Source organism: Mugil cephalus, chromosome 1 (genome assembly GCF_022458985.1).
Source record: "Mugil cephalus isolate CIBA_MC_2020 chromosome 1, CIBA_Mcephalus_1.1, whole genome shotgun sequence".
In the NCBI taxonomy this organism is placed as follows: Eukaryota; Metazoa; Chordata; class Actinopteri; order Mugiliformes; family Mugilidae; genus Mugil; species Mugil cephalus.
The window spans coordinates 38,569,258-38,594,164 of record NC_061770.1 but is presented as its reverse complement, the minus strand read 5'-3'; the positions used below and the strand labels follow the sequence as shown (position 1 = coordinate 38,594,164).

At 43.8% G+C, this 24,907-nt stretch overlaps 1 protein-coding gene across 6 annotated transcripts in view; it reads right to left on the bottom strand.

Moving 5' to 3' along the window:
- The window catches only part of nrxn2b (neurexin 2b), a 690,784-nt gene that overhangs the window by 375,528 nt on the left and 290,349 nt on the right, over positions 1-24,907 (bottom strand). For 5 of the 6 annotated variants that reach the window (XM_047590093.1, XM_047590084.1, XM_047590056.1 and 2 more), the window contains 2 exons: positions 19,142-19,443; positions 4,365-4,388 (listed from right to left, as the gene is read on the bottom strand). In XM_047590093.1, coding sequence (XP_047446049.1) covers positions 4,365-4,388; positions 19,142-19,443 — 326 coding nt within the window. The remainder of the gene's footprint in view (positions 1-4,364; positions 4,389-19,141; positions 19,444-24,907) is intronic. The other variant, XM_047590059.1, reaches the window with a different exon arrangement.

Here is a 24,907-nt window from a genome sequence, read left to right as displayed (position 1 = left end):
TAAAACATTACACATTTACACAAGTCCCCAAGCATTCGCTCCGGTCAAGTCAAGTTTCTCAGGACAAAAAAAAAAAAAAAGGAAAGAACTGTTTCCCATCCGGCATTGGACTTTGATAGGTGTCTGGCAGCTTGTCAAAATGCCCAATCGTGGCGCAAAATACGATGTCAGACGGGCTCGGAGGTTGGAAAACTAAGCCATGGGTCCCTGAAATAAGCTATACTACGGTTAGTAAAGACATGAGGGAGGGCTGGGAGGTTTGGGGCGGTTGTAGCTCTGGCAGCAGATCTCAAAATGATGGGTAAAGAAAGTAACGGGAGCTTCTTTTTTTTTTTCTTTTTTTTTTATCTGTATGCCAAAAAGAGTTAAAAGGGTTGGAGGGTGAGCGGAATCGGTTAGTACTTTTGTAAGTAAGGGAAAGTCAGACACAAAAATGGTTGTTAGTACAGTTACAACAAAGGTTTGATTCAAACAGTAAATTAGTAACACCGTTTTAGTAAATTTTAGTCGAGGTGGCAAGAGTGGGAGGATTCTTTAAAAGTCCTCTGCAATTTGATTGCTCAAACCAGATCCAGATTTTGGGACTGAATGCGTTATTTCATGTGACGAGGGTTTGTTTTGGTTGAGAAGAAACAAAATGAACCCATCCAAGCTAACGGGGTGACACACAAGCCATGCACTTACGTGGAAGAAGGATGACACAGAGAATGGTGGGTGGAGAGGGGGAGGAGGAGGAGGAGGAGGAGGAGGAGGACGAGGAGGACACAACACAAACAGATCAACGGTTAAAATAGAAAAAAATAAAAACAACCGTCTGGCAAGATGCAGCAACGTAGGGAAGTAATGGGGGAGTTAATGTAGTCGCAGAGCACCACAACACCAGACAAATGGAAGAAAAAAAAATGAGGGGGGGAGGATTTTAAGTGTTAAGGTGTTTGGCTTTGGAAGAAGGCAACATAAAGACCCATGTAGACACGTGTACAACAGACGGACACGTGCTGGGCTAGAGCAGCGCTTACACCCCGACAGGATGCTGATGTTGTGGACACTTTCTAGCCAACGGGAACATGCAAATAGGGTGCGGGGACACGACCACTGGATACTGTCAGTTTGGAGGTGGACAAGATGGGACCGGTTGTCGACAACCACGGATGAAATCAACGGAAATGAGAGGGTTTTTTAAAGAATAGGGGAAATTTGAGAGGGGAGAAAAGACGTCCCTGTATTTGGTGAATAGAGCTGTCATGATTGCAGTTCTCATGATTGCCTCTGAAAGTTCTTCGTATTTCTGAGCTTATAAAAGAAAAAAAAAAAACGCTTCATCGCTCTTGTCTAATTTGAGCTGAGGCAGAGCGAGACGCTACCGGATACGGCGGCTCTCAGCGCGTGACGCTCTCCTCTTCCAGCTCTCCAGCGTCTCATGACGGATCGGCCGGACTCTTTCCTCGCGGCATCAACCCTCTATTCACCAGAAAATGAAAGTCAGTCTCCCCTCTTTTTTTTTTTTTTTCATTTCTTGTTCCAGCAAGATAGGGAGTGAGGTCATTATTCGTTTTAGTGAGTTAATTTTGAAGTTAAACTCATAGAAGTAACAAAATAAAGAAAACAAATAAACAAAAAAGAAATAAATCAACAGGGTGTGGCTAAATGTCTCATGGCCGTATTGATTATATTAGGACAGCTCATATATGTATGTATATATGTTAGCCATGATATATACATATACATATATACTCAATGCAATCTCTATATCAAAAAACAACAACGACAAAAAGAGATTGGAAAGTGGGAGGGGGGGTCTCTTCATGCAAGGGGGTGGGTGAGGCCCGTAAAGTATAAGAAATATATAAGTTAGTGTTAGTGTTAATGAGGGGTCGATCGCACACAGTTCAGAGTTTCTCAGGCTGCTCTCTTCGCGGTCCGCATCAACGGGCAGACGCTTTCATCTATTGATCGGAAAAGTCCAGTGAAAGCAAGTAGCGCCGAGCACAATTTACACGCAGGTTTACAAGCGCTCTCATCCCGCTGCTTTTAACTGGAAAGTGAGTTTGTTGGTCAGGAACGTAAATGTCTAGATCAGAGGTGTCAAACTAATTCTGGTTCGGGGGGGACACATTAAGCCCGATGATCTGAAGTGGGGCCAGTGACAACAACTCTCAACAAAGTGTCCATTAAAAAGAGATACAGGAGCTGTCTCGACAGCATATTGTTTCACATGGAGCGTCACACTAGACCTGTCAATCTAAGCCTCCTGTACATAGTAGGACACGCCCCTATCACTGCTCAGCCAATCACGTGGTGATACATTACACGCTGGCTATGTCAGTTTCCTCTCAATTGGCCGAGAGCCTATTCAGTCCTCATGTGAAATACCAGAAACATTGTACGTATATTACGTATATTAGCAGAAGAGAAGCTAATCAGCCAACTACTGGGGCCTAAATGTTTTAGTGATTCACTGTCTCTACTTGACTAAGTTTAAAGTTAAAACTTTAAATCTGACAGTTATTTGCACCCTACTCTTGCACATGTTTGAAATAAAATGGATACGTCTGAAAAACCACCTCATGAGTCTTTTAGCTTATGATATTTGAGAGCTTTTTTGAAATGTTTGGGTTTCATGCATTTCTAAGGGGAATGGAAACACAGCAAGTGTTGTTCTGTCCACTACTCTGACTAAAACAGTGGGTGGATTACAAATAGTAAGTTACAAATTGCAGTCAAAAGTCCTATTCGCACGGGATTAGTTTTACCTGGGGACCTCCGGTAATTTGTAATAAGACACACACACAGAGATCACCTGTGATCTTAATCAGGTGCAAATCGTCCACATTTGTTAAGTAAAAATCACACTGCAAATTACCTGCCACAGTTCTCATAACACGTAGGTCCTCTGATAATACTAATCTGCTGTGAATCGACATCTGGGGTAAGTTTTTACTTTTCTGCGACTTTTCCGCGTTTGGTTTGCGGCTTATTTCTGCCTCTTGTCTGTGTGCTACAATTCAAAGTTTGGACAGATGTCAGAGCTCAAACTTGATATGTCGCTGAACTATTCAACTGTATACTTTGTAAAGTAATTATAAATGTCTCTGACATGCAGTGGAGTAAGAGGAGGAGTAGCAGAGCCATAACAACAGAACGTAAATTTGAGTAAAATTTGAGTTTGTCTATATTGTGAATGTGGAGATAATATTTGAATCATAGCATGCTAGTCTTGCTGCGGGCCAGACCAGATCCTCTGGAGGGACACTTTTTGGCCCGCAGGCCTTATGTTTGACACCTGTGGTCTAGCGTCTATTTTGAAAAACCTTCTCCTGTTTGAGGGTGACTGATAATTGTCAACTCGCTCCGAGTTCGATCGCCTCCGCACACGTGTTCACAAGGCCGACTGGCACATTAAAGCACTTCATTAAAATCTTGTGTGTGTGTGTGTGTGTGTGTGTGTGTGAGAGTGTGTTTGTGTGTGTGTGAGTGTGTGTGAGTGTGTTTGTACGAGAAGGAGGGCATTCTTGGAAGAGCCCCCGCCAGATCATAAATCAGCCTAAGGCCACTAATGGGATCAAGCCCTCATTTGAGGCCTATTTTACAGCGAGGGCTTTGACCACTAAATCAAGAGTTGTAAATACTCTTCATGACTCCATAAAGCACGGGATGGCAAGCCCAGATAAAAGGTCGCTCCATAACAGGCGGGAGGGAACAGGTGCAAGTGAGGCAAACGAGCAAGAAGGTCACTTTGGTGCCATTTCTCTCATTTTGTCAGAAAGCTTTTTTTTTTTTTTTTTTTATACTTCCTTTCACTGGAATGGCCAATGGAGTTTTATCAGCATGAGAAGTCTGCTGTGTACGCTCAATTCGTGGGGTTATTCTACATAAAATAAATTGAAAAAAAAATCAGTAAGGGAAGAGGGGTTAACGAAAAACATAAAGGTAACCGCTAAAATATTTTTAATTGAGAAAATATCTTGCATTATGATTCTTTATTTCTTCATACGGATAGTGTTTGAACTCGAAGAAGACAAATAAATAAAATAAAAACAAAAAACAATAATAATAAAAAAAAGCTAATTGATATAATTTACTTTTTGGGCAGACCTCTTTGGATGAAAACATTAAGTCTTTTCTGGGAAAGGGGAACTGGATGGCAATAAAAAGCGGTAACATATATAGATATATACAGAGAGAGGGCTAAAAGAAAGAAAAATAACAGAAATGTAGGAGTTTTTCGGCTACCTTGGAATTGATTGATGGAGGTTGTACTTTCAGTAAAGCAAACAGAATAGAAAGAGGTAACGGAAAACCCAGGGCAAACCAAAGTGTAAGACAATTAGAATGATATCTACCATATAATGCAGTTTGTTTACCATAGCGTGTCCAATGCCTGCGTGCTTCAGGAGAAAACAGGGGGAGGAGAAAGAAAAAAAAAATAATGACAAACCTTAAAAACTCAAGAAACCACACCTCAACCCCAAAAAAGTGGGTAAGAAAAAAAAAAGAAAAAAATAATCGCCTCTAGCAAAAACCAGCTTCTCCTTTTAATAGGCGATTTTGAGTCTAGAGAAAAATATATTATGCATAAAATAGGAAAATATAATTTAAAAAATAATCTTTTTTTTTCTATTTTGTGTGGCAAAACATCCAAATAAAGAAATAAAGAAAGCAATCGTAAGCAGTTATTTTGTTTAAAAGGGTCATCTATGTATATGAATATATATTAAAAGAAAGGAAAAATCATATAAAAAAAAACAAAGGGAATAAAAGGATAACAGTACATTTGTTAGTATGTAAGTCGCAAAGTTAAGTAGAGAAAACAACAGATGGTTCACATTCCGTGAATGACACAGTGTTAGTTGTTGAAATCATAAGAGGTAAAGGGAAAAGAAAATCCACCAATGAAAAGAATCAAATTGGAAGAATTCGGAAGCTTGTTAGTAAGAGAGACAAGAGTTAGCAAATCAACTTCCACAGAGTGGGGGGGAGGGGTGGGAGGGTGGGGGGGTAAGGATTTGGGCAGACCTGACGGAGGGGGGGGTGCTTATTTTTTAAGAAGGGGGAAGTGGGAGTGAGGAGGAAAAGTACATCAGTGTTAGTGTTCACTCTGGAAAGGCTAATCTGGCCGGCGGGCTTGCTTCTCGCTGAGGTCTAGCTCATTTGAAAACGTATCACCGGACGATGCCAATTGCATTTGATGACTTGAAAAGGAGGAGCAGTTGGACAATATATTATTTTTTTTTTTTACCCCCCATGTAGTCAGTACAGGGGCTATTGTGGTGCATGCAAGAGAAAAACAAACAAAAAAATTAAATTATTGCATTGTTAAAAAAACAACAAAAAAAACAACAAAAAAAAGATCAGTTACGATAGAAACTATGTTCAGCGCTGAGGTCATGGTGGGAAATCAGCGTTTAGGAAAAACAGAACTGAGCTGGTGCTTTCTTGAGGTCGAGAAAAGAGGCTGAAGGATAGAGAGGGGAAATAGAGAGGAAATGACAGAGGGGGATTTCATTAACGGCTCCTGTATCTGCAGCGTCCTGGAAGAGAGACAAATGTTCGTTTAGGCGCTTCCACAATACACAGCAGCTCCTAGAAAGAGAGGAAAACGGGAATTAACGCGAAATGGAAATGGATGAATGAAAAATGGAAAAAAAAAACGGTTAGATCTGCGAATCGAGTTTTCCCTCAGGACACAGTGGACATCTAGAGGACATCTTACGTCTTGATCTAAAAAAGCTGAATGTGAGCGCTGCTGAGGGGCGGCAGAGTGAGACCTATCTGGGCGAAAACCTGACCCGATTACCTTGCCTGGTGGAATGGTAACGCAAACCAGTCTGTCGTTGTATTATCTACAGTAGGGACGCTACTGTGGTGTGTTTGTGCGCATGTGGGACTGTGGGAGCTGTTGACAATTAAGCAAAGTTCCCGTCCATGAGGCTAACCGGCCAATTAGAAGCTTCACGCACACCCACTCTTTGATCCGGGGTCACAGCTAATCGCCGTTTCCAGTGACCCCTTTTGTCTAATGACTCCTCTAATCCGTTAATTAGGTAAAATAAATAAATAAATAAATAAATAAATCAGCAGTGGGTGTGAATTTGCATACCAGCACCACACACTCCGCGCTGTCCTCACAGTTTACAAAAAAAAAAAAAAAGTTGAAAAGTCAAAGACTGGATGTGATCAGATTTTTTTCAACTGAAAACCGACCAGCAGACCAGCAGTCAGCTACTAACTAGTATCAGTACCAGGTATCAGTACTCAACATAATACCAATACGAAATTACATAATACCAAGTAGCATCGAAACTGCGCCTGTCAAACGATACCTGCAATCGGTTCTTTTTGTACCCAGATCAAGAAAAAAATTACTGTTTCTATGGTTTTACTCACAGCCAATCACAGCAAGCGTTCTTCGATTCAATGCAGCGTGTGATTGGTCCACCACAACAACAACAACAATAGTTTGTATGGCGGTAAAGCGGGAAGCCGTTGCCCGGTCAGCTTTCCAAGATGTCGGCAGCAAAACATTCAAAAGTATGGCTATACTACACGCCTGTGGGGTCTGGTACAAATAGATGCTTACAATGTGGCAAGATAATTTTGGGGAAATACTAGCAACATGATGAAGCACCTCATCAAGCACGGAACAAACTTCAGGGTGGAGAACTGCACTGCGTTTAAGAAGCCGGCCTCTACGACACCAGCGTCGTCGTCGTCATTTCAACAGGACACGGCACAACTGTCGATAACTTCAGGAATATATAAATAATTACTGCTATATTAGGTTAACACTAGGTTAACAGGATTGCTTTCTTTTCACATTAATATCGAATGAAGTTGGAAAAAGTATCGAATGAAGTACTCGATTGGTATCGGTACTGGTATCGGTACTGGTATTGAATTTTTTTAAACGATACCCAGCCCTACTAACTAGCCTAGCCCAGCCAGCAGCAGCAGGTAATAGAGGTGATGGTACATGCAACTACACTTCAACCAACACTTCTCCCTTCTGCCAAGATCAGAAACGAGATACTACCAGACACCAGCTACCTAGTCTAGTGCACAGCAGCCGGTGATGAGAGAAGAGAAAGAGCTATTAACTCAGACAAACGTTTCCCCTGCAAAGGTGACAATGACTTGCTTGGGCTTTGAAAACCCATTTGAAGGTTTTTTGGTGATGCAGCGAGGGGATAAGAAATTAGATATTATTAGATGGGACGTTTTCAAATTCTGTTACGTTGTCGAAATCCCTCGCAGGCGCTTGATGTCTGGATTCAGAAATATTATCTCTCTGAACCGTCGGGTTCTTTGACAGAAAAGTCCTGGAACGGTTGTGAGAAAATGCATCCTTCACAAACGGCTGGAAATGAAAGGAGAGTTATTACATTCTCGCTTCTCTGCGCACGGAGCCCCGCTTAATCTTATGTAACGTGTGTGTGTGCGTCGGTGCGTGAGTAAGCGACATCGGCGTATGCTGCAAGAGCAACACTTTGTTTGGATCTTTTCTGAGCAGGTCTCTTTGAAGGGTTAAGTCTGCAAGGTCATGCCGACTGAGGAATACCAGCAATTTAATAAATGCATAGAATATGTTTGTGAGAATTCTCCTTTTTGTACATTGCTTCATCTATAGGTGGCAGAAGGCTGTTGCAGCATTATTAGGATTTCCAGTTTAAAGTTTATCAGAGCCATAATTACATAAGTTCTTCCCTAGCAGAAGCGCTCTACGGGGGTCCTGACTTGACAAATAAGAAGAAAGTACAAAAACAGTACACTGCCAGGTAAGAAGTGATGTGTGAAAGTGGAAGGCGTAGAAGGTCTAGGAGCGTAGCTACATGCTTTGTACAAGTCAGACATTTTACTGCGGGCTTGAGAGCTGTAAGTACCGGCGAACTAGCGCTCCACTGTCGAGGCCGATCATGCGGAAAATTAAACTTTTTGTTTTACTTTCACTCTCAATCGGTGCACGGAGGAGAGTCTGGTAACTAGTCCGGTGCACCGGGGTGTTCAGGAAGAGATGCGTGCGGTGCTTTTGCAGGACGTGGAGAGAACAAAAAAAAAAAAAGAAAAAAAAGTGGGACATCTTTGACAAGAGCAAACTGTCTGAGAGGACTCGCTTGTTATCCCTGTCAGAAGACTTCACAGATGTGCCGTGTTGTCACTGACTAGGAACATTAAACTGAGCTCTGGCAAAACTATTCTAGTCCCAAAAAACTCCCTGCTCGAGGAGGGTAGTAATAGCAGAGCTGACCGTTTCTGAATGCCGGAGAATTGGTAGCATTTTATCCTACGGTTAAGATGGAAGCCACTTCCCAGCACTACAAACTGAGTAAGCATTAAGTCACGGCTTGAAATAGTTCCTTCTGTCATGATGAATCTCCTTTCTTTCTGATTCCTGTTATGTTTTTATGCAGTTTTCTGCATAACTACCAAACAGCCAACATTTATTCATATGGCTAATTTACAAACAAGGACTTTAATCTCTTAAAAAAAAAGTTCCTGACTGAAAGTTTGAGGAACTTTCGATGGAAATGCGCCTTTAGTGAAATGAAGTGAGTAGATATGAATGGTGATAATCCTGAAGAAATACACTGGGCTGGAAATCAGCATACAATAGCCAAGCTCACCCCATTTCATATGGCTCATCTACAAAAAAGGACTTAAATCTCTCTAAAAAGTTCCTGGGGCTGAAAGTTTTAGGGACTGGATGGAAACGTGCCTTTAGGGAAAGGAAGTGAGTGGATGGATGCTGGTGATAATCTTGAAGAAATACTCTGGTCTGGTGGTAAGCATAGAATAACCAAGCTCACCCCTTTTCATATGACTTATGTAGAAACAAGGACTTTAATCTCTCTAAAAAGTTCCTGGGACTGTGAGTTTTAGGAACTCTGCATGGAAAGGCGCCTTTGGTGAAAGGAAGTGAGTGGATGGATGCTGGCGATAATCCTGAAGAAATCCACTGGGCTGATAATAAGCACAGAATAACCAACCTCACCTCTTTTCATATGGCTTATGTAAAAACAAGGACTTAAATCTTTCTAAAAAAGTTCCTGCAGCTGAAAGTTTGAGGGACTGGATGGAAATGTGCCTTTAGTGAAAGGATGGATGGATGCTGGCGATAATCCTGGAGAAAAATACACTGGGCCGAAAAGTGAGCATAGAATAGCCAAGCTCGCTCTTTTCCGTACGGCTAATTTAACTCTCTCCTCTGTGCACCTTATGGCCGCAAAGCCAACAAGCCCGGCGGAGTTCCCGCTGTGACAGCCCATCACCCGCTCTGTAATTGACCCATGTGGGGAAAAACAAAGACCATGAATGCTGATGCCTGCTGACGGAGGATAAAGCTCCCAGTCATGTAAACAACCACACACCCAGACAAACAACTTTGCATTGCATCAGTCTCCAAGGGCCCTCTGGGCTGAGGAATTTTCATGTATTAAATATGTATTAAACACTGGGAGACAAAGCGGGAAAGCGGGGGAAATGGGCTACTGGAAGCGCGGCGAACATGGCGTCTTCAAGCATTCCAGGCGTGCGGGACACCTGCGGGATGCCGGCCGGTTTTAGGCTCAGATGTAAAATGATTTTTTGTGGAGTTCCAGATCTTTTACGCGCTCATCATGGTGGCCATTACTGAACTGTGGCCACCAGCGAATAAGCTGAATAAATATTTAATGACAAAGCTGTGAAAATGATCAATGAATAGTGCGGCGGAGCCAAGATTCTCAGTCCGGATAGATTTGTCATTGTAGCAGAGAAAGTTCTGAGAGCGATGACCGTGCGGCTACAAATTTCTAATTTGACACGTTGGAAATAAGAAAGGAATGTAATATTGGAGCACAATATCATGGGGACGGAAAGGGTGCTATTTTTCATTAGCTGGAAATTTCACAGTATGAATTAATAATTAGTGACACATGGAAATTCAGTATGTGTTTACATTATTCTGGTTAGTATGTGACTGGCTGCAGAGTAATTGTGTGTGTGGGGTATTCTGACATCGCAGCATTAGGGGTGCAACGTTTTTTTCAATTCTTATTTTTTTAGGGGACAAAGTTAGGGTTGCTTGAGCACCCCTAAAAAACGGGCTAGACACGCCTTCGGTGTCATCGGCAACACAGACTCTACTGGGTGACCCCGTCAGGGCGGCGCGCAGCTGGGCCCTTCGGTTTTAAAAAAGCTCTTTTCAGGCGCATTTGGTTCTGCGTTCATTCCAATCATCCAGCGTTCGGCCTGCTTTGCCTCTCTCTCCGAGGCTGGCTCCGAGTAATGCGAGTAATGGAAACCGGCAGACAGCCTTCAGGTGCAAATATAAATGTCACTGCAATTACGCTCGAGAGAAGTCTGCAAACAAACAGCGCAAGGTTGTTTGCTCCTGCGCGGCGGCGGCGGCGGCGTGAGAGGGGAATCTGTGCATGGAAAGTCACTCACCGGAGAACATGGGCGCCGCAGTTGTAGATGAACATCACTCGTGTCGTTCTCCTGTCTGTTTCTCAACTCTGACTCTCCTCTTTCTCTTTACCAATAGCAAGAGGCAGCTTTCAACTCATTTCATGTGAGTAATGTTTTTATGATGCACCTTACGCTCTTTCTTTGTCCGTTAGCTCTATGAAATAAACAACACTGAAATGAGTCGGTGCTGTACTAGCCATAATTAGCACAACATTAGCATGCCTGTAGCACAGGTGTCAAACATACTTTTTTCTTTACCAAAACAGATGGAAATTATTATTATTATCTTATATCTTAGTGGTCAGTCCTGCCTGAGATCAAATTGGGCTGTGGGCCCCCGAACTAAAACGGCTTTGACACCCCTGGCAAATAGAATCCGTGCTTCGCTGCATCAATGAAATACTCTATGGACAGAAGGCTCATCTATCCAAACTAAATGGGAATTTAGGAATGTATAACGAGTTGGCGGGGGGTGGGAGATTAACTGAAGAGCTGATGTTTATTTCCTAGCTCTTAAAATACAGTGATTCAGTTCACCAGACAGCTGAATATGAATATGCATATTTCAGAGAGCGTACCTCCAGCTGTTCTTTTGTTGTTGTTTTTTGTTTTGTTTTGTTTTGTTTGCACGCTAGTAACAGCTAGCTTTCTAAGAAAAAAATTGTCGCACCTTTGCTAAAGAATTGCACATTATTAGGAAACAGGCGAGTTGCTAAAAATGCGGCAAAGTGTGAGGAAAAAGCACAAGTGAACATTAGCGGGAGACGTGTGAAGCTTTAATTCCCCGGAACTAAAGCGAAAATGTGTCATTTCGGCGTCTTCGCAGTGATGGCAGCTTCTCCGGCAACTTCTAGTTTATTCACAACTAGATAATGAGATGTTAACAACTCAATCAAAAGCACAGTAGGAAAACATTTCAATTTAGACGCAGGTAGCGGCCTAGGATGCTTCGGTTTGGCTCGAGAGTATTAATACGCCACAAATACTACAAATATTTCTTTTGCGAGGCCTCCTCCGTCTACTCCGTCCCTTCCCCCTACTCCGTCTCGTCCAGCACTCGTCTATAATCCCAGGTTGAGCGTCTGCCTCGCTAACATTTGGTTTCCACCTGTTTGAATGTGCTAATGGCGCAGAGATTTGTTATGTGATTATAGGTCCGCGAGGCAGCGGGATGAATAAACATTAAAGTGCCGGAGCAGGGAGTGGCAAATGAGGCTGATGAGTGAGTGAGTGTGAGAACGCGGGCTGATATGCTAATGCCGTGGAAATGCGATGCAAATTAGATCTTTCTTTTTTTTTTTTTTTTTTTTCTCTCCCTTGAAATGCACAAAATCTCTCGGTATTGGAATCAAACAGCTGGGTTGGTGTGTGTGTTTTTTTTTTAATTTATTTCTTTATTTATCTTTTTAACATGAGGCGTTTGTAGTTGGGGCAGGAGCTGCTCTTGAGGTGTCGACCTTTGATCGACTCGGGGAGGGAGGGAAACATGAATAAAATAGATAAAAATAATCTTAAATGCAAATCCTCCCACATCATACGTGTTGACTGCGCCCCCACTTCCTCTCAGCGTGGCAGGAGTACATTAGGAATACTTCAAAATGCCACTGGCAGTACACTGGGAGAGGATTAGCTCGATTGTTTTCAATTAATAATCTAAAAGCTGCCATTTTATTCTTATTCGTCCAGAATCTGTAATTCTCCTAATAATCCTGTATGTTTCTCCACATGCTAACGCGCGAACAGGCACTAATCCACGCTACAAACACAACAGCCCCACACACCGAGATATGAGGTTCCCAAAATCCTGCTTCCTAGAAAATGGGAACTGCTCAGACTTCCTTTTATCAATAATATCATAGTGTTTAACTTGAAAAACTCAGTTGAATGGAAAAGGTTAATACAGGACTGCAGCAAGGGATGATTCACTACCCAGCGGCCTTGCAGACACCGTTGCTAAGTGACAAATTGCTAGCAAGAATGGAAGCGAGAGATAGAGTGAAAATGAGGGAGAGGGGAGGAGGGAGGGGAGGACGAGCGGGAGAGGGATTGATTGGCCCACTCTTAGGGATTTCTGGCTGCATCTCGGAAGGAAGGCTGGATGAGAGGGGTGGGGGGGTGGAGGGATGGATGGATGGATGGAGAGAGGATAACTGCAGCTGATCATACCTTACATTAATGGACGAAAGACACTGTGAACAAGTCCAATACGAGAGAAAGAATAACAAAGAGGGCGGTGGCGCCCACGCGTCTGGTTTTCATCGAATGGGAAGGGATGACAATTTTATTCAGTCGCCTTATGGGAGAAAAGTGATGGAAACAACCAACAACCATTGGGTGGGTTGCAAATTCTTTGGTTGATTAGACATTTTTTATATATTTTTTTATATATTTTCTCCCACAAATTTAAATTTCTTGAAATATTCATTAACATGAATCCAACATATTTTAGTAAAGGGATAAGGGATAGCTTAATATTGAATGCAAAATGATGATAATAATGTATATTTACAAATTAGTTTAATATAGAACACACAGAAGGTAGGGGGTCCCTACCTAATTAGTTTGGAGGTCCTTGGCCTGAAAAACATTGACCCCTGATTTAAACAAGTGAGTGAAATAATGGGCTTTAAACAGCTGTTGGTGTTTATGGGGTTGACTTGTTGTTTTAGACAAGCCTCCAGTGGCCATCTGAAGAACTGCATGTTTTTTGCGCCTCATTGGTTTTATGGTTCAGCCCTCGGGCTAAAGCGTCTGACTGTGTTTGCTTGTTTTAACCGTTTTATTTAAAGCCAGCGTTGGCTTGCTGCACGCACAACGCTTGTGTGTGTAAAGTTTTAGTATCCATTATTGACAATCAGGCTGTGCTCGAAGCTCTGCAATCATAAACAGTAGCACACACGCCCGCTGATTCACAATGAGTGAACACAGCGGTGTTATTCACGCTCTTGCAGCGGTGTGCAATTTTTTATTATTTTTTTTTTAAAAAAAAACGTCAAAAACAATGGTTTGTTTTGCATAATAGCGATAATTCTATACCATCCCGTTCCTCTCTAAATGGTAAATGAACAAATATACTTTCTCTCAGTGGGTTGTGATCGGGTTCATGGCGGTCACGGCCGACGAGCGATGGATAAGAATTCACAGTGTCACCTTTCATGAACTCCTCCCCGATACAGATCGAGGCTCGTGCTCTCCAGCTGAACTCCGGGGCCAGCAGATGAACAGCAGGCTTGTGCATTCAACATTAAAAGAACGCGAAGGCTTACTCATAAACCCTTTAGCCCAGTTACATGGAAGCGGGGGACACGAAGAGGCAGGAAGAAAGAGAGAGGCAGCCGGAGACAAAGGGGAAGATGACACTGTAGGTGAGGTAGAGGGTGACAGCTATACAGAATGAAAAAAAAAAAAAGAGACGGGAGAAAGAAATATTGAGTTCAAAGGTCTCTCTCCCTAGATGCTAGATAAGCTACTGACCTAGTTCTGTGACACAATGGTTGCAGAATCCTTTGGTTGTAAAGTCACATTGGGGAATTAACAGAAAGCTTGCCCGTCTGCTTGAGTTCGTAGTGGAGAACAAACTGCTGCATCCCTCCCTGTGCCCCAGCCCTCCTCCCACCATGCAGACACTGCTTTAATAGGCGGGATAGGCAACTGGACGTCAATTTGATGCCGTACCTGCGGTAGCAGCCCTAACCCAAGGGAGATCCTAGGGTCTTAGCCGACTGTTCATTTCTCTGTGATTGGTCCACTTGGTAGTAACGTTTCTGCTTTAGTATTTCCAACTGCTTCTCCATTTCTGGTCTTTCGTTGGGTTAGATAGGTTAACTGAGGAGGTTCGGAGATACATACGTACATTTGCACGACTCGTCTTCGGCGAAATTTCGGCAGAAGTTTCAGTCGCCATTGTTGAACGTGAAGCAAAGTAGAAACAAAAATGAACCCGACTGGCGAGAAAGACACAGCGCCAACTAGACTGTCAGAGTCAGACTAAGGAGTGCAAAAGTATAAATGGCTTACACCAGCGTAGGGTACGTACGTAGGTTACGGCGTCTATGACCAGTATTACCCCAAATGAGCCCCAAGTCTCGCATCGTAGCAGTATTTTTCATTTCCCAATCTATTGTGTGAACAACCATTGTTCCACTCTCTGAAACAACAAAAATTTAGATTCAAATGTGTAAGTTTATTCCATCTGACTGTAGAGTCCTGTGGGACGGGAGCACCTGTTAAAAAATGTATGCAGGGCATTTTGTTGTGAGGACTATAAGGGCTGTTCCTTCATACTTTATTTTTTTCTGGAACATCTACAAACCATGTAAAGGGTTTTAACTACTCATGCTAAAGTAGTGGAATCATAAAGGCTGGCGACCGATGATTGCTCAATGTACCGATTTCAGAGCATAAACGGAGTATAATCAGAATCCAGTTTCTTGGACTGGACTTCAATAGGCTGACTTGGGCAATATTACCTGCAAAAGCAGCACCTCTTCAGCGTCCAATTACTGCTACAGTTCTTTTCAACTGGTCGGTTTAACTTGATTCAGGGCATATGAGAGAAGATCGTTGATAAAAGTAATCGGCTCACTGCTGCCAGATCCTACAGCGCTGCAGCCCCCTTCAATACTTGAAACTAATGTTTGAATCTAATTAAGTCCTGTAAATACAGTGAACATTACCAGGCCAGAACTCACTCCGCGCTGCTGCTCTGCAATACACGAAAAACTGATGATGGCATTGAGTTACTCCGATGACAGTGATGTGCATGGACGTAATAACACAGGCGCCAGTGGTTTTAGTTTCTGTCTAAGGGATTTTCAATTGAGTTGTGGCTTCCAGTTGTCAATGTGAAAACTCATCCCTGTTAAGGATACAGTAGTCTCTTTGTGAGTCCATGAATACGTGCAAGTGTCCTTGAGTGCATCCACTTCCTCTTGATTTGAGTCACTGTGCAGGAGATGGAACAGAAGTGAGGCCAATGAAGCGTCCTTTCCAGTTTTTAAATCTAAATCTTGAAGAGAATAGCCTCTTGGGGGAAAGTGCGATGACAGGTCGCTGCAGCGCCCAAACGCAAGACAAGATTCCCAATAAAGGGGCGTGTCTGTGTTGTAAAAGACGCCCGGACACAAACTAGCGCAGGATCTCTTGTGCCATTGTTACAAGTTTCTTCGGGGATCCGTCTTCGCTCCTTAAGGCAGAAATAAAGACCCTGGAATGGCCCTCATGATGGCAGCTCATAACAATTTCTGTGCGAAAGCAAAGAACGATCAGTTAAGGGAAACGGCACCAACACCACTGTGTCTGTAGGGCTTCTGGGAAAATCAAAGTGGGATTTGTAAACATCAGAAATTCAGTTACTGAGCATAAAGTGTGGTAGACATTGAGTATTTTTACTATTATTATTATCTGACATGTAGGGATGCTTTTAGAAACGGGCCCTCCATCCAGGACCTGCACCCGCCCAGGGCCAGTAAAATCTCCACAGACCAATCACGCCCCCTTTACTGTTCAAGTTCATTGTATATATCTGCCTCTTCTCTTTATTATTTTCTCTAAATTCTCTTATTCTGGAAGTCTAACTTATGTTATACAGTTTTAAGTACTTGTCATGTACCACTGAGCAGTTCCCTTGCATGTATGTATGTATCTATTCCTTGTACACATACTTGACCAGCAAAGCTGATTCCAACTTGCTGTTTGTGTGATGACCAGTGCCCACTTAATGTTTGACGCATTTGTTCTTTTGACACGTCGCTCCCCTGGATGCCATCGCTCCTCTCTCCGCCCTGCGTTCGGAATAATCCCGCAGGAGAAAAGAACAGACTGCCGGCTGCTGAAGTCTGCAAGCTGTCCATGCATGTGTAGATCATGTCAGGAAGAGCAGAGGGAGGGAGGAGCCCTGCAAAAAGGAGGGATGCCATGCTGTTTATGCTAACCAGTGTGCACTGCTAACAGCGTGGGGCGGGTGGGGATGAGCGCTCGTACTGGGTGGAAACTTGCACTGATGAAAGGTCAAGCCAAGTGTGCTTGCCTGCCTATCAAACACAAACCACAAGGGTTAGCCCGAGCATGGAGCACTCACTAAAATCCGAGCCTGCAGCACGCCGAGGCACCACCAAGGGGAGCTCTGGAGCTGTGATCATCCATTTCTTCCTCACCCCTCCCCTGTTCCACTCTCCGGCTCTTTCTCTTTCTTGGCAGAGAGTCCCTATCACCTCACCTAATTCTGTCTGCTTCATTTTATCCCACACAAAGCTAACAAATTCATAGCTCTTTTTTTTTTTTTTTTCGTGGAGAAAGACAGCGGATATACACATGCAGAGGGAGGGAGAGGCGGAGACAGAGGGGCTGGTTTTGTTAGAGCTTGAAGGCTTTACTTATTTTGGAGCGCCGATGCAGCCGTAGATACGCGTGACGCCGTTCCGTTAAGAACAACAGGCGGGGAGCAGACGAGCACTGTGGCTGCTTGATAACCTACAATAGAAGCTAATGCTTTCCTCATACACTGCCAGCTACGAAGACACCGCTTCAGCAGCGGTGGGAGATGATAATAGCCTCTAATAACCTATTAGAGAAATTAAAGGAATGTCAAGTATAGCAAGAAAATCAATACATTCATGGACAAATGTCACGTGCATCAATCTTTTTCAATATGCAGAGCTATTAAGATATGGGAAACTAATTCTTTAGACGAAAATTAACAATATTAAAGTTTGGAGCAGCATTTTTTGGACTGGGAATAAAGTATAATTTTATTGATTCAGCCCTTTACTGAAAATACCCCTCATTTTTTAATTGGATTTTTATATTTCTGACCAGTACATCCCATTAGAGGCAACCCGGCAGTAAACAGCAGATCTAATGGAGCCGAGGTCAAAGTTTATTAGACTATCTCGGAAGTGTTAATTCCGCTTTTGATACCTTTACTGCCCCAGTCGTCCCCAGGCGTAAATGAACGCGCGCGACTTCAAACCATACGAGCATTCGGCCATTGATCGGTAACCGGGCATCAGTGCAGCAGAAAAAAAACACGGGGTCAGAGGTGGTCAATGTCATCGATGCATCTCTCCGGGGGGACGGTCCACTGTAAACCGAGAGAGCTCTTTAACACTTAGGTTGCCCGTTAAGTCAATTAGAAAGATCCACCGGGGACTGAGGCGGTTGTGGGAGTTAATGGAGACCGGACGACGCGACGCGGGTCACGTCACGACTAAGTACGGCCATTTGATATCAGCTGCTCGGACGCACGGAAAAATGTTTTAGGGATGACGGTATTTATATCTATTGTATCTTTACTAAAACTCTTGCGTTTTTTTTAACTTGATGTTAAAGTTTCATTTACTGATCCAATTAGACAAAAATTTATATTGTTTCCCAATTATTTGAAAAAATTTGGGTGTATGAATATTCCTCCAAACTGACTAAAATATAGATTTATTCTAATATATGTGCACAAGCACGTGTCAGAGATGGCGCGCGATCATTTGCCCTTGTCCTAAGGCGAGTGCATATATGCTAATGGAACATCGGCTCCATATGCCTCGGACTATATGCGTGTCTACGGCGGCGTATGTAATAACAATATGGCAATGTGACATAAATTGCAGAGTCTGGGTGACACGGACATTTCTCCCTATAATTTAACAGCACTTAGTCTACATTAAAAAACACTTTGCTCTCAGGACTTTCCTTTTTTTTCCCTTCCCCCCACTGTCTGTAAGTACGGAGGCTCGATGCAATTGGTTGCTTTTCATCCAACTTTCTCGAGATGTGTTTTTTTTTTTTGCAGGAACACAACAAGAAGCTGATGCACCATGTTTGCCTTAATGCATTCACATTAGCCCTTTTTTTTTTTTTTTTTTGCATTCTCCGCTTCTTACAATGGCCATTATTAGTTCTGACAAGCCATTCATTCCAATTACATTTACCCCCCACCCCCACCCCCACCACCCCCAAAAAAAAAGAAGAAAAAAAAAGAAGTAGTAAGCAAGGCAAGTATAAGTGAAATTGATTGTATCTCACCGCTGGTATCTGCACCTGCCAGTTGACGACTTGGTGCATGTACTTTGGCCGTTTCCATGCTTACACACACACACACACACACAACCAACATTAAGGTTGCGGGTGCTCTTTTGTTTTCCATTAGCTACGATTAAAGGTTTGTGAAGATGTGTTGGGTAATTTGTTCAGAAAGGTTTTAAGTGCATTGTCACCTTTGATAAATTAGGGCGCATTCCATTTGTGTAGCCGAGTACATTATGTGCATACATACTCTGCAGAGCCCTTTCTCTGCTCGATCATTAATAAGAGCGCGGAACAATGGTCCAGAACAAAACCTTAAATATGCATATTCGTCTTTGATTTCATTGTGATGTACGGTGTATTAGCGCTCGTCTAAACACAGCCGGGGTCTCATTTCGGAGAAAACTTCGCCGACTTTGAATGACCTGAGTAAAAAGATGAGATGGGTCGTTGGTGATTTTGTCAAAATAGGAAATCAAAAGACAGAGAAAAGAAAGGGGCTTCTGTTCGGCTTCTGTAAAAAAAAAAAGCAAAGAGGAGACACTTCTGTTATGATGTGCGGGGAAAGGAAAACAAACACCGGAGACAAACAGTCCTTGTGTTCTCCATACGCTAAGAGGAAATACAGCACCATTCCAACTGGAGCGGCAACCCGGGTCGCGCGTGCCGTGTTTACCTGGCGCAGGTTGCGGGTGACGCGCACGTCATGCCAGGCGTTGTCGTTGAACTTGCCATTGACGGGCTCCACCAGGGCCTCGAAGGCCCCCGAGCCCAGGTTGATGACCAGCCAGACGGCGCCGCTCTTCAGGGAGAGGTTCACGTAGTCGGCCGACTTGCCCGTGTGCAGCATCAGGCCGTTGCGCTGCAGCGTCCGGAAGGAGAGCGTGATCTCGTCCGTGCTGCTCTGGATGGGCGTCAGGGACAGGTCGTAGCAGAAGAACTCGTTGCCCTTGAAGGTGGCGACCGACTCTTCCTTAGCTGAGGGGGGGGGAGGGAAAGAGAAGAGTTCAGTGAGTCCACCGTGTTCAGGGTTAGCTTGCATCGTGGTTTGAAAAGTCAAAGATTAGTTAAGATTTCAAAAATAAACAATGAATGCTTTCGGCGTGGTCACTGATTCCATTATTACAAGCAAAACAGAAACGGTTTATATGACATTCGGTATCCCTTGAAACGGGACCAATTCAAGACCTATTGGAGTCCAATCTGACTTATCAAAAGCTCATTCAAACTTATTCACCCTGCACAATTTCAAACAAATCAGGCCTTAAATCTCAGCCCAAGCTGCCAAGTTGTCATGTATCATACCTCCACTGTATGATCCTGTCTCGTATCGACTACTTTGCCACCACTACACTACAACCCACAGAACAACTTCAGTCTTCAAGGCGTGCATTGTACCATTTTAAAAAAAGCACCACTGGTTTCAAACTTTTAGACGAGCTAGTTTCGTCACAGTCTTCGTGGTCTGGCCCCCCATCCCTGGAGGAGTTTATTAGACGGACTGACACTACTCTCAGTACCAGATCAGCCTCCAGAGGGGACAGCAAGGCTGAATAGTTGGAATACGATTGGAGAAAGTATGACATACACTGCTTTTTAAAAAAACAGCTAAAAGAATGGTTAAAAACTAATCAACACATGTTCGATTGATTAGCATAAAGAGATGAAGAGAGATGAGGTGGAATAATGCAGTGGTTTGGCAGCATCCTGTACGTTGGACATGAGGTTATTTTTGAATTTTGGCAAAAAAAAAAAAAAAAACACAAACAAAAGACAGCGAAATACCAAAGCCAGCCGGATACAAAGCGGATTAACAGAAGCAAACAAAAAGGCCAACAGAAAGGGAAGAAACGGCGCTGACCACTTTGCCAGCGCCTGCCAGTCTGCGCGGCGTTGAGCGCTACCAGTCAAAACAGACAGCCCGTGGGACGGACACATGTCGAACGGCAGACATCTGTCAAGGAGCGAACGGACACCTGCAGCTGTCACGAGGACACGCACAACAGTGACACCTTCAATCACACACGTCAGAATGCGAACGCTGGAGCCGAAGAGCAGGAGAAAAGACCAGCCTTCATCTATTACTCCACATTAATTACATTCATATGCAGCCTATTTATACATGTTATTTATATTATTCACTTATTCAAATCCATCTTCATTTGAAAGACTTCATAGTCAATCTCATTTCATTCCCTTAAAGGTCCCATATTATACGTTTTTTCAAGAATTTCATGTCAGAGGTCCAACACTAATGTTTTCAAAGCCTATTACTCCAACTTCAGCCTTGGTTCTCAATTTCAGCCAGTCAACAAGTGTCTCTAGTGAGCTCTACTGACAGGCTGCTTCTGTGTCTGTACCTTGAATTGCTAATGCTAATGTCTGTCATCACACCTACTCCATGGCCCCCTCAGGGCGAGGATTCTGGTGTTAGCATGCGCTAAGATTTACAGTGTATTTATAACTACGACACGTAGAGACGCTGTCATTCAACGTTACCAGTTTGAACCAGAATCTGACCCAGAAGAATTTAATTAGTAAAAATTATTGTGTGTCTGAATATGTGACTTTGTTTGTTTGTTTGTGTTGTTACAGTTACTACCATGTAGCTAATGCTAGCTTCCGCTAACTGTAAGGGTAATTGTTACGGTTAGAATGAACCATAGTAGTTTCAATTCGGTAACTTTTTTTTTTTTTTGGAATAGTCACACTTCACAGTTTTTTGTCCACAGAAGCTGAGAACATTTGCTGCTTGGAGATACCACAAGTAGCACTCTGAGGGGTAAACTTAAAACTACTTTGTCTAATTAGGCTACTAGTTACACTTTGGGAAGTTTTGTTGGTTCATTTCCAGTAAAAATAAAATCGATTCACTGGGCCTTCAGAGGTTCAGACGAAGGTAAAGATAAATAAAAAGTAGACTAAAAGTAGACTAGTAAAAACAGACTTCTGTGCTCTTTGACGCACCCAACAATGGAGCAACGACCGTGCTATGCTCGTACCATGTGTTTGCGAAAAAGTAATGGTGCCCGCTTAGTTCATCTATCCGGGGGATGGTTCAAAGGCTGCATCCACGATCGTAGAGAGTGGTATATATTTCCCTCCATGACGTCAAGAAGGGAAAAATCTCAGATACGCACTGTTTGAGCATTCGCTAGAAAGCGGAGCAAGCAATTGAGGGTATTAACCGAATTTTGACAGAGATTAAACCAGGTCTAAAATGTGACGGAAGGTACAACTTTGTTAAAATCTCTTTCACAACTAAATGAAACGATACTGAAAGTATGATATCTCAAAATGAATTAATATTGAACCGGTAAAGGCTGGATTCAGGAAATCGGTAGCCGTACGCCGCCACACACTCAAATAAGTCCCTCCTCAGTCTGCAGCCATAAAAATCAACCGGTTTTCCTGACACGAACCGTTATCTGAAGTGACACTCCACTTCCTGTGTTCATTTGCCCCCGCACACCTCTGTTTCCCCCGGAGAGGCCAGACTAAAGAATCAGCCTCGGGTAATGAGGTTTAGGGGGTCAGACGGGAGGAACCCAAACCACGAGGCCCCCGCATGGGTGGATCATCAAATCTAGTTTATCCTGAAGTTCCATTACAGCGAAATCACTTCGAGACCCCGCTGCATTTCCCTGGGGAGAGAGGAGAGGAGGCTGCTCTGGCCAGAGGGGGTGGTCCGTTGGCAGATTGAAAGCCGAATCTCAGGAGGGAGAGCGAGTTCACCACCAGGAGCAATCTCGGGTGAGAGGGGAAGAGTGGCGGCGGCGGGTAATAGCGCATCCATTTGACACCTATGCAGTCTGAGATGGGCCGACGGACGTGAGGAAAAAAGTTCACGGCGCCATTTGGTTAGGAGCGACTGCCGCACAGAAGGCACGTGGCAGGGGAAAGAAAACCCCTCCCGGGCACATGGAGGAGCATTAAGTGACATGCTAACTGCCACGCTTGTGGAACATTAAAGAGGACGACAGCGTTCGCAAACACAGCCACGTAATATGGGTGGATGCACTCACATAAAAGAAAACATTTCAGGGGCGGAGGCAGAGAGGGACGAATATCATCCAGCAGCAGACAGCTACTTAAAAGAGCATTTTGGCTGAAATCGAAATTTAGAGCAATCTCAAGTGAAGTGTGAATTGTCGTGGCAAAGAAAGAGAAAAAAACGAGGCATCAAACAAGAGAGAGGGGAAATAGACGGAGGGGGGGTGGAGGGGGGTGACACACAAAGGCAAATCCCCCGAGAGCAGCATCCTCCGAGCGGCGCCTGTGATGCTGATGTGGGAAGAACAAAAGCGTGGCAAATGGACCACGGCAACTATTTTCAATTATGTACTAAGTTAGACCCCGAACCCCCCCCCCCCCCCCCCCCACCCCACCCCACACCTCCTCCTCCTCCTCCCGTAGCATGGGGCTGCTGACGGCGAGCAACAGCTTGCGATTTTCTACCAGGAGCTCAGCGTGCGAGGGAAAGCAAGCAGGACAAAAAAAAAAAAAAAAAGTTTGCTTTTGTTGATGTGTGTTTAATGAACAGAAGGCTGAGAGGGGGAGATAAAGCTGGAGACGATCGGCGAGTGACAGGAGAGGATGTGGGTGCGCGTGCGGGGACGGGGACGGGGGGGGAGGTTACGCGACAGTGGCCCTCAATAAATAATTTTAAGGTTAACACAGTCATATGGCTTCTGTTTGGGACTTTGGAGCCAGAAGGAGAAGGAGAAACGAAAAATGTTGGCGAGTCAGTGCGGCACTGCAGTGGCATCCAAAAATATCTTGTATAGTGAGTCAGGTTAAGCCGTTTCCCCGTATCCCCCGTAGGCTCCAGGTGATTGGTGATCGTCCTCCACACTGCGGAGCACTGGAAGATCCCCCCCCACCACTACCACCACCACCACCACCACCATCACACACTCCAGCTCCCGGCTCCCAGCAGTGACAAGATCACTTCAGCCGAGGTGCAAAAACTAATATAAAGAAGGACTCCTTTCTTTCCTTCCCAGAGACCACTTCAGCCCCTGTGAATATGCGCTCCTTTCCCATACGTCTAGTTTTCATCTTACATTTACAGTACATCTCCGTCTCCTCCCTCCCTCCCTCCCTCCCACGGCGGGCACTCGTGTGATTACGCTTTTCACTCAGATCAAATCTCTTTCCGTAAAGCCCAGGAGCAGACACTCTAGCCAGAGGAAAGACGAGAACGCGCGGAGCATGCGGCAGCAGAGACTAAAGTGCTGTCAAGGTCTCAATTAACCTCACACAAGGCCCTGACTACATTACAGGAATGAGTCATTTGAAATTTAGCCACCCGTAAGAGCGTCTTTATTATTAATTAAATGTTGAGTTCCTCTGATATTTGATTTTACGGCGTTTGCTCGACGGACCTTTTAGCGCTGAGTATTTTTCGTGGGTCAAAACGATACTCCCCCTGTTAGAGGGAGTAATCCGAACTGTCTCGTGAACGAGGGGATGTAACGAGGCGAGCCAGGAATCAGGGCGCTTCTAAATACGGGTTAAATCCTGAAGTTTGGTGAATTTAACAATGAAATAAGTCCAAGGAGATGACAGAAAATCCAAAGTGAAACTCTGTTAGCTGCTGGAGTGAAACTGATAACACAGCTTAAACCTAGAAATCATTGCCACGGCACGCAACCTCCAGTGTTATGGCTGCTCCAATCAAAAGGCGGCTGACCATTATTGGAAGGTATTCCAGCTAAATTGTTTGATTGCCAACCTCTATGAGGGGCTGATAATAAAAAATTATTATAAAAAAGCCGATAAGATGACACAAGAATTGCAAGATCCTTTCCTGGAGCACATCCAAAATGTTCTCAGATACGTGGTCTGCTTTGTGATGTCTTGATGTCTTGTATCTGGTACCAACGGGTAAGCATCGTCACAGATGACCATCTACCCATCGGGGGCAGTCATACCTCAAAGCAGGCATGCACTCAGGACAACAGAAACCAGTTTTCTGCTCATGTCTAAGCACAAATGTAGGTAGAAAACCACTTTCCAGGTCATGTTAGAGAAGAATACTTCTATTAGACTACTACAACTGAATTAAAGCGGTGAGAATTTACAGTGCTCTCTTTTATCATTTCTATCGGACATAATGTCATTACCACTACCAGGAGAAGTAAATAAACATTTCATCATCTCGTGGCAATTCAGCGTTCTGCTGGGAAACGTTTGGACCTGGTATTTATGTGGATGTTACTTACTCAAATGAAGTTTGTAAGTGAGTCTGCTCTGCCACCACCAGCATCTATACTCTGGGGGGTCCCAACCTAGGGTTAGGGTTAGGGTTAGGGTTAGGGTTGCTGGATAGCCTCATTGAAATCAATGTGGGAAAAAAACAAAACAAACAAACAGCAGAAGGTGTTAACTTGGCCTCCAAATTCACTACATCCTAAACTGATCATGATGATCCACACAG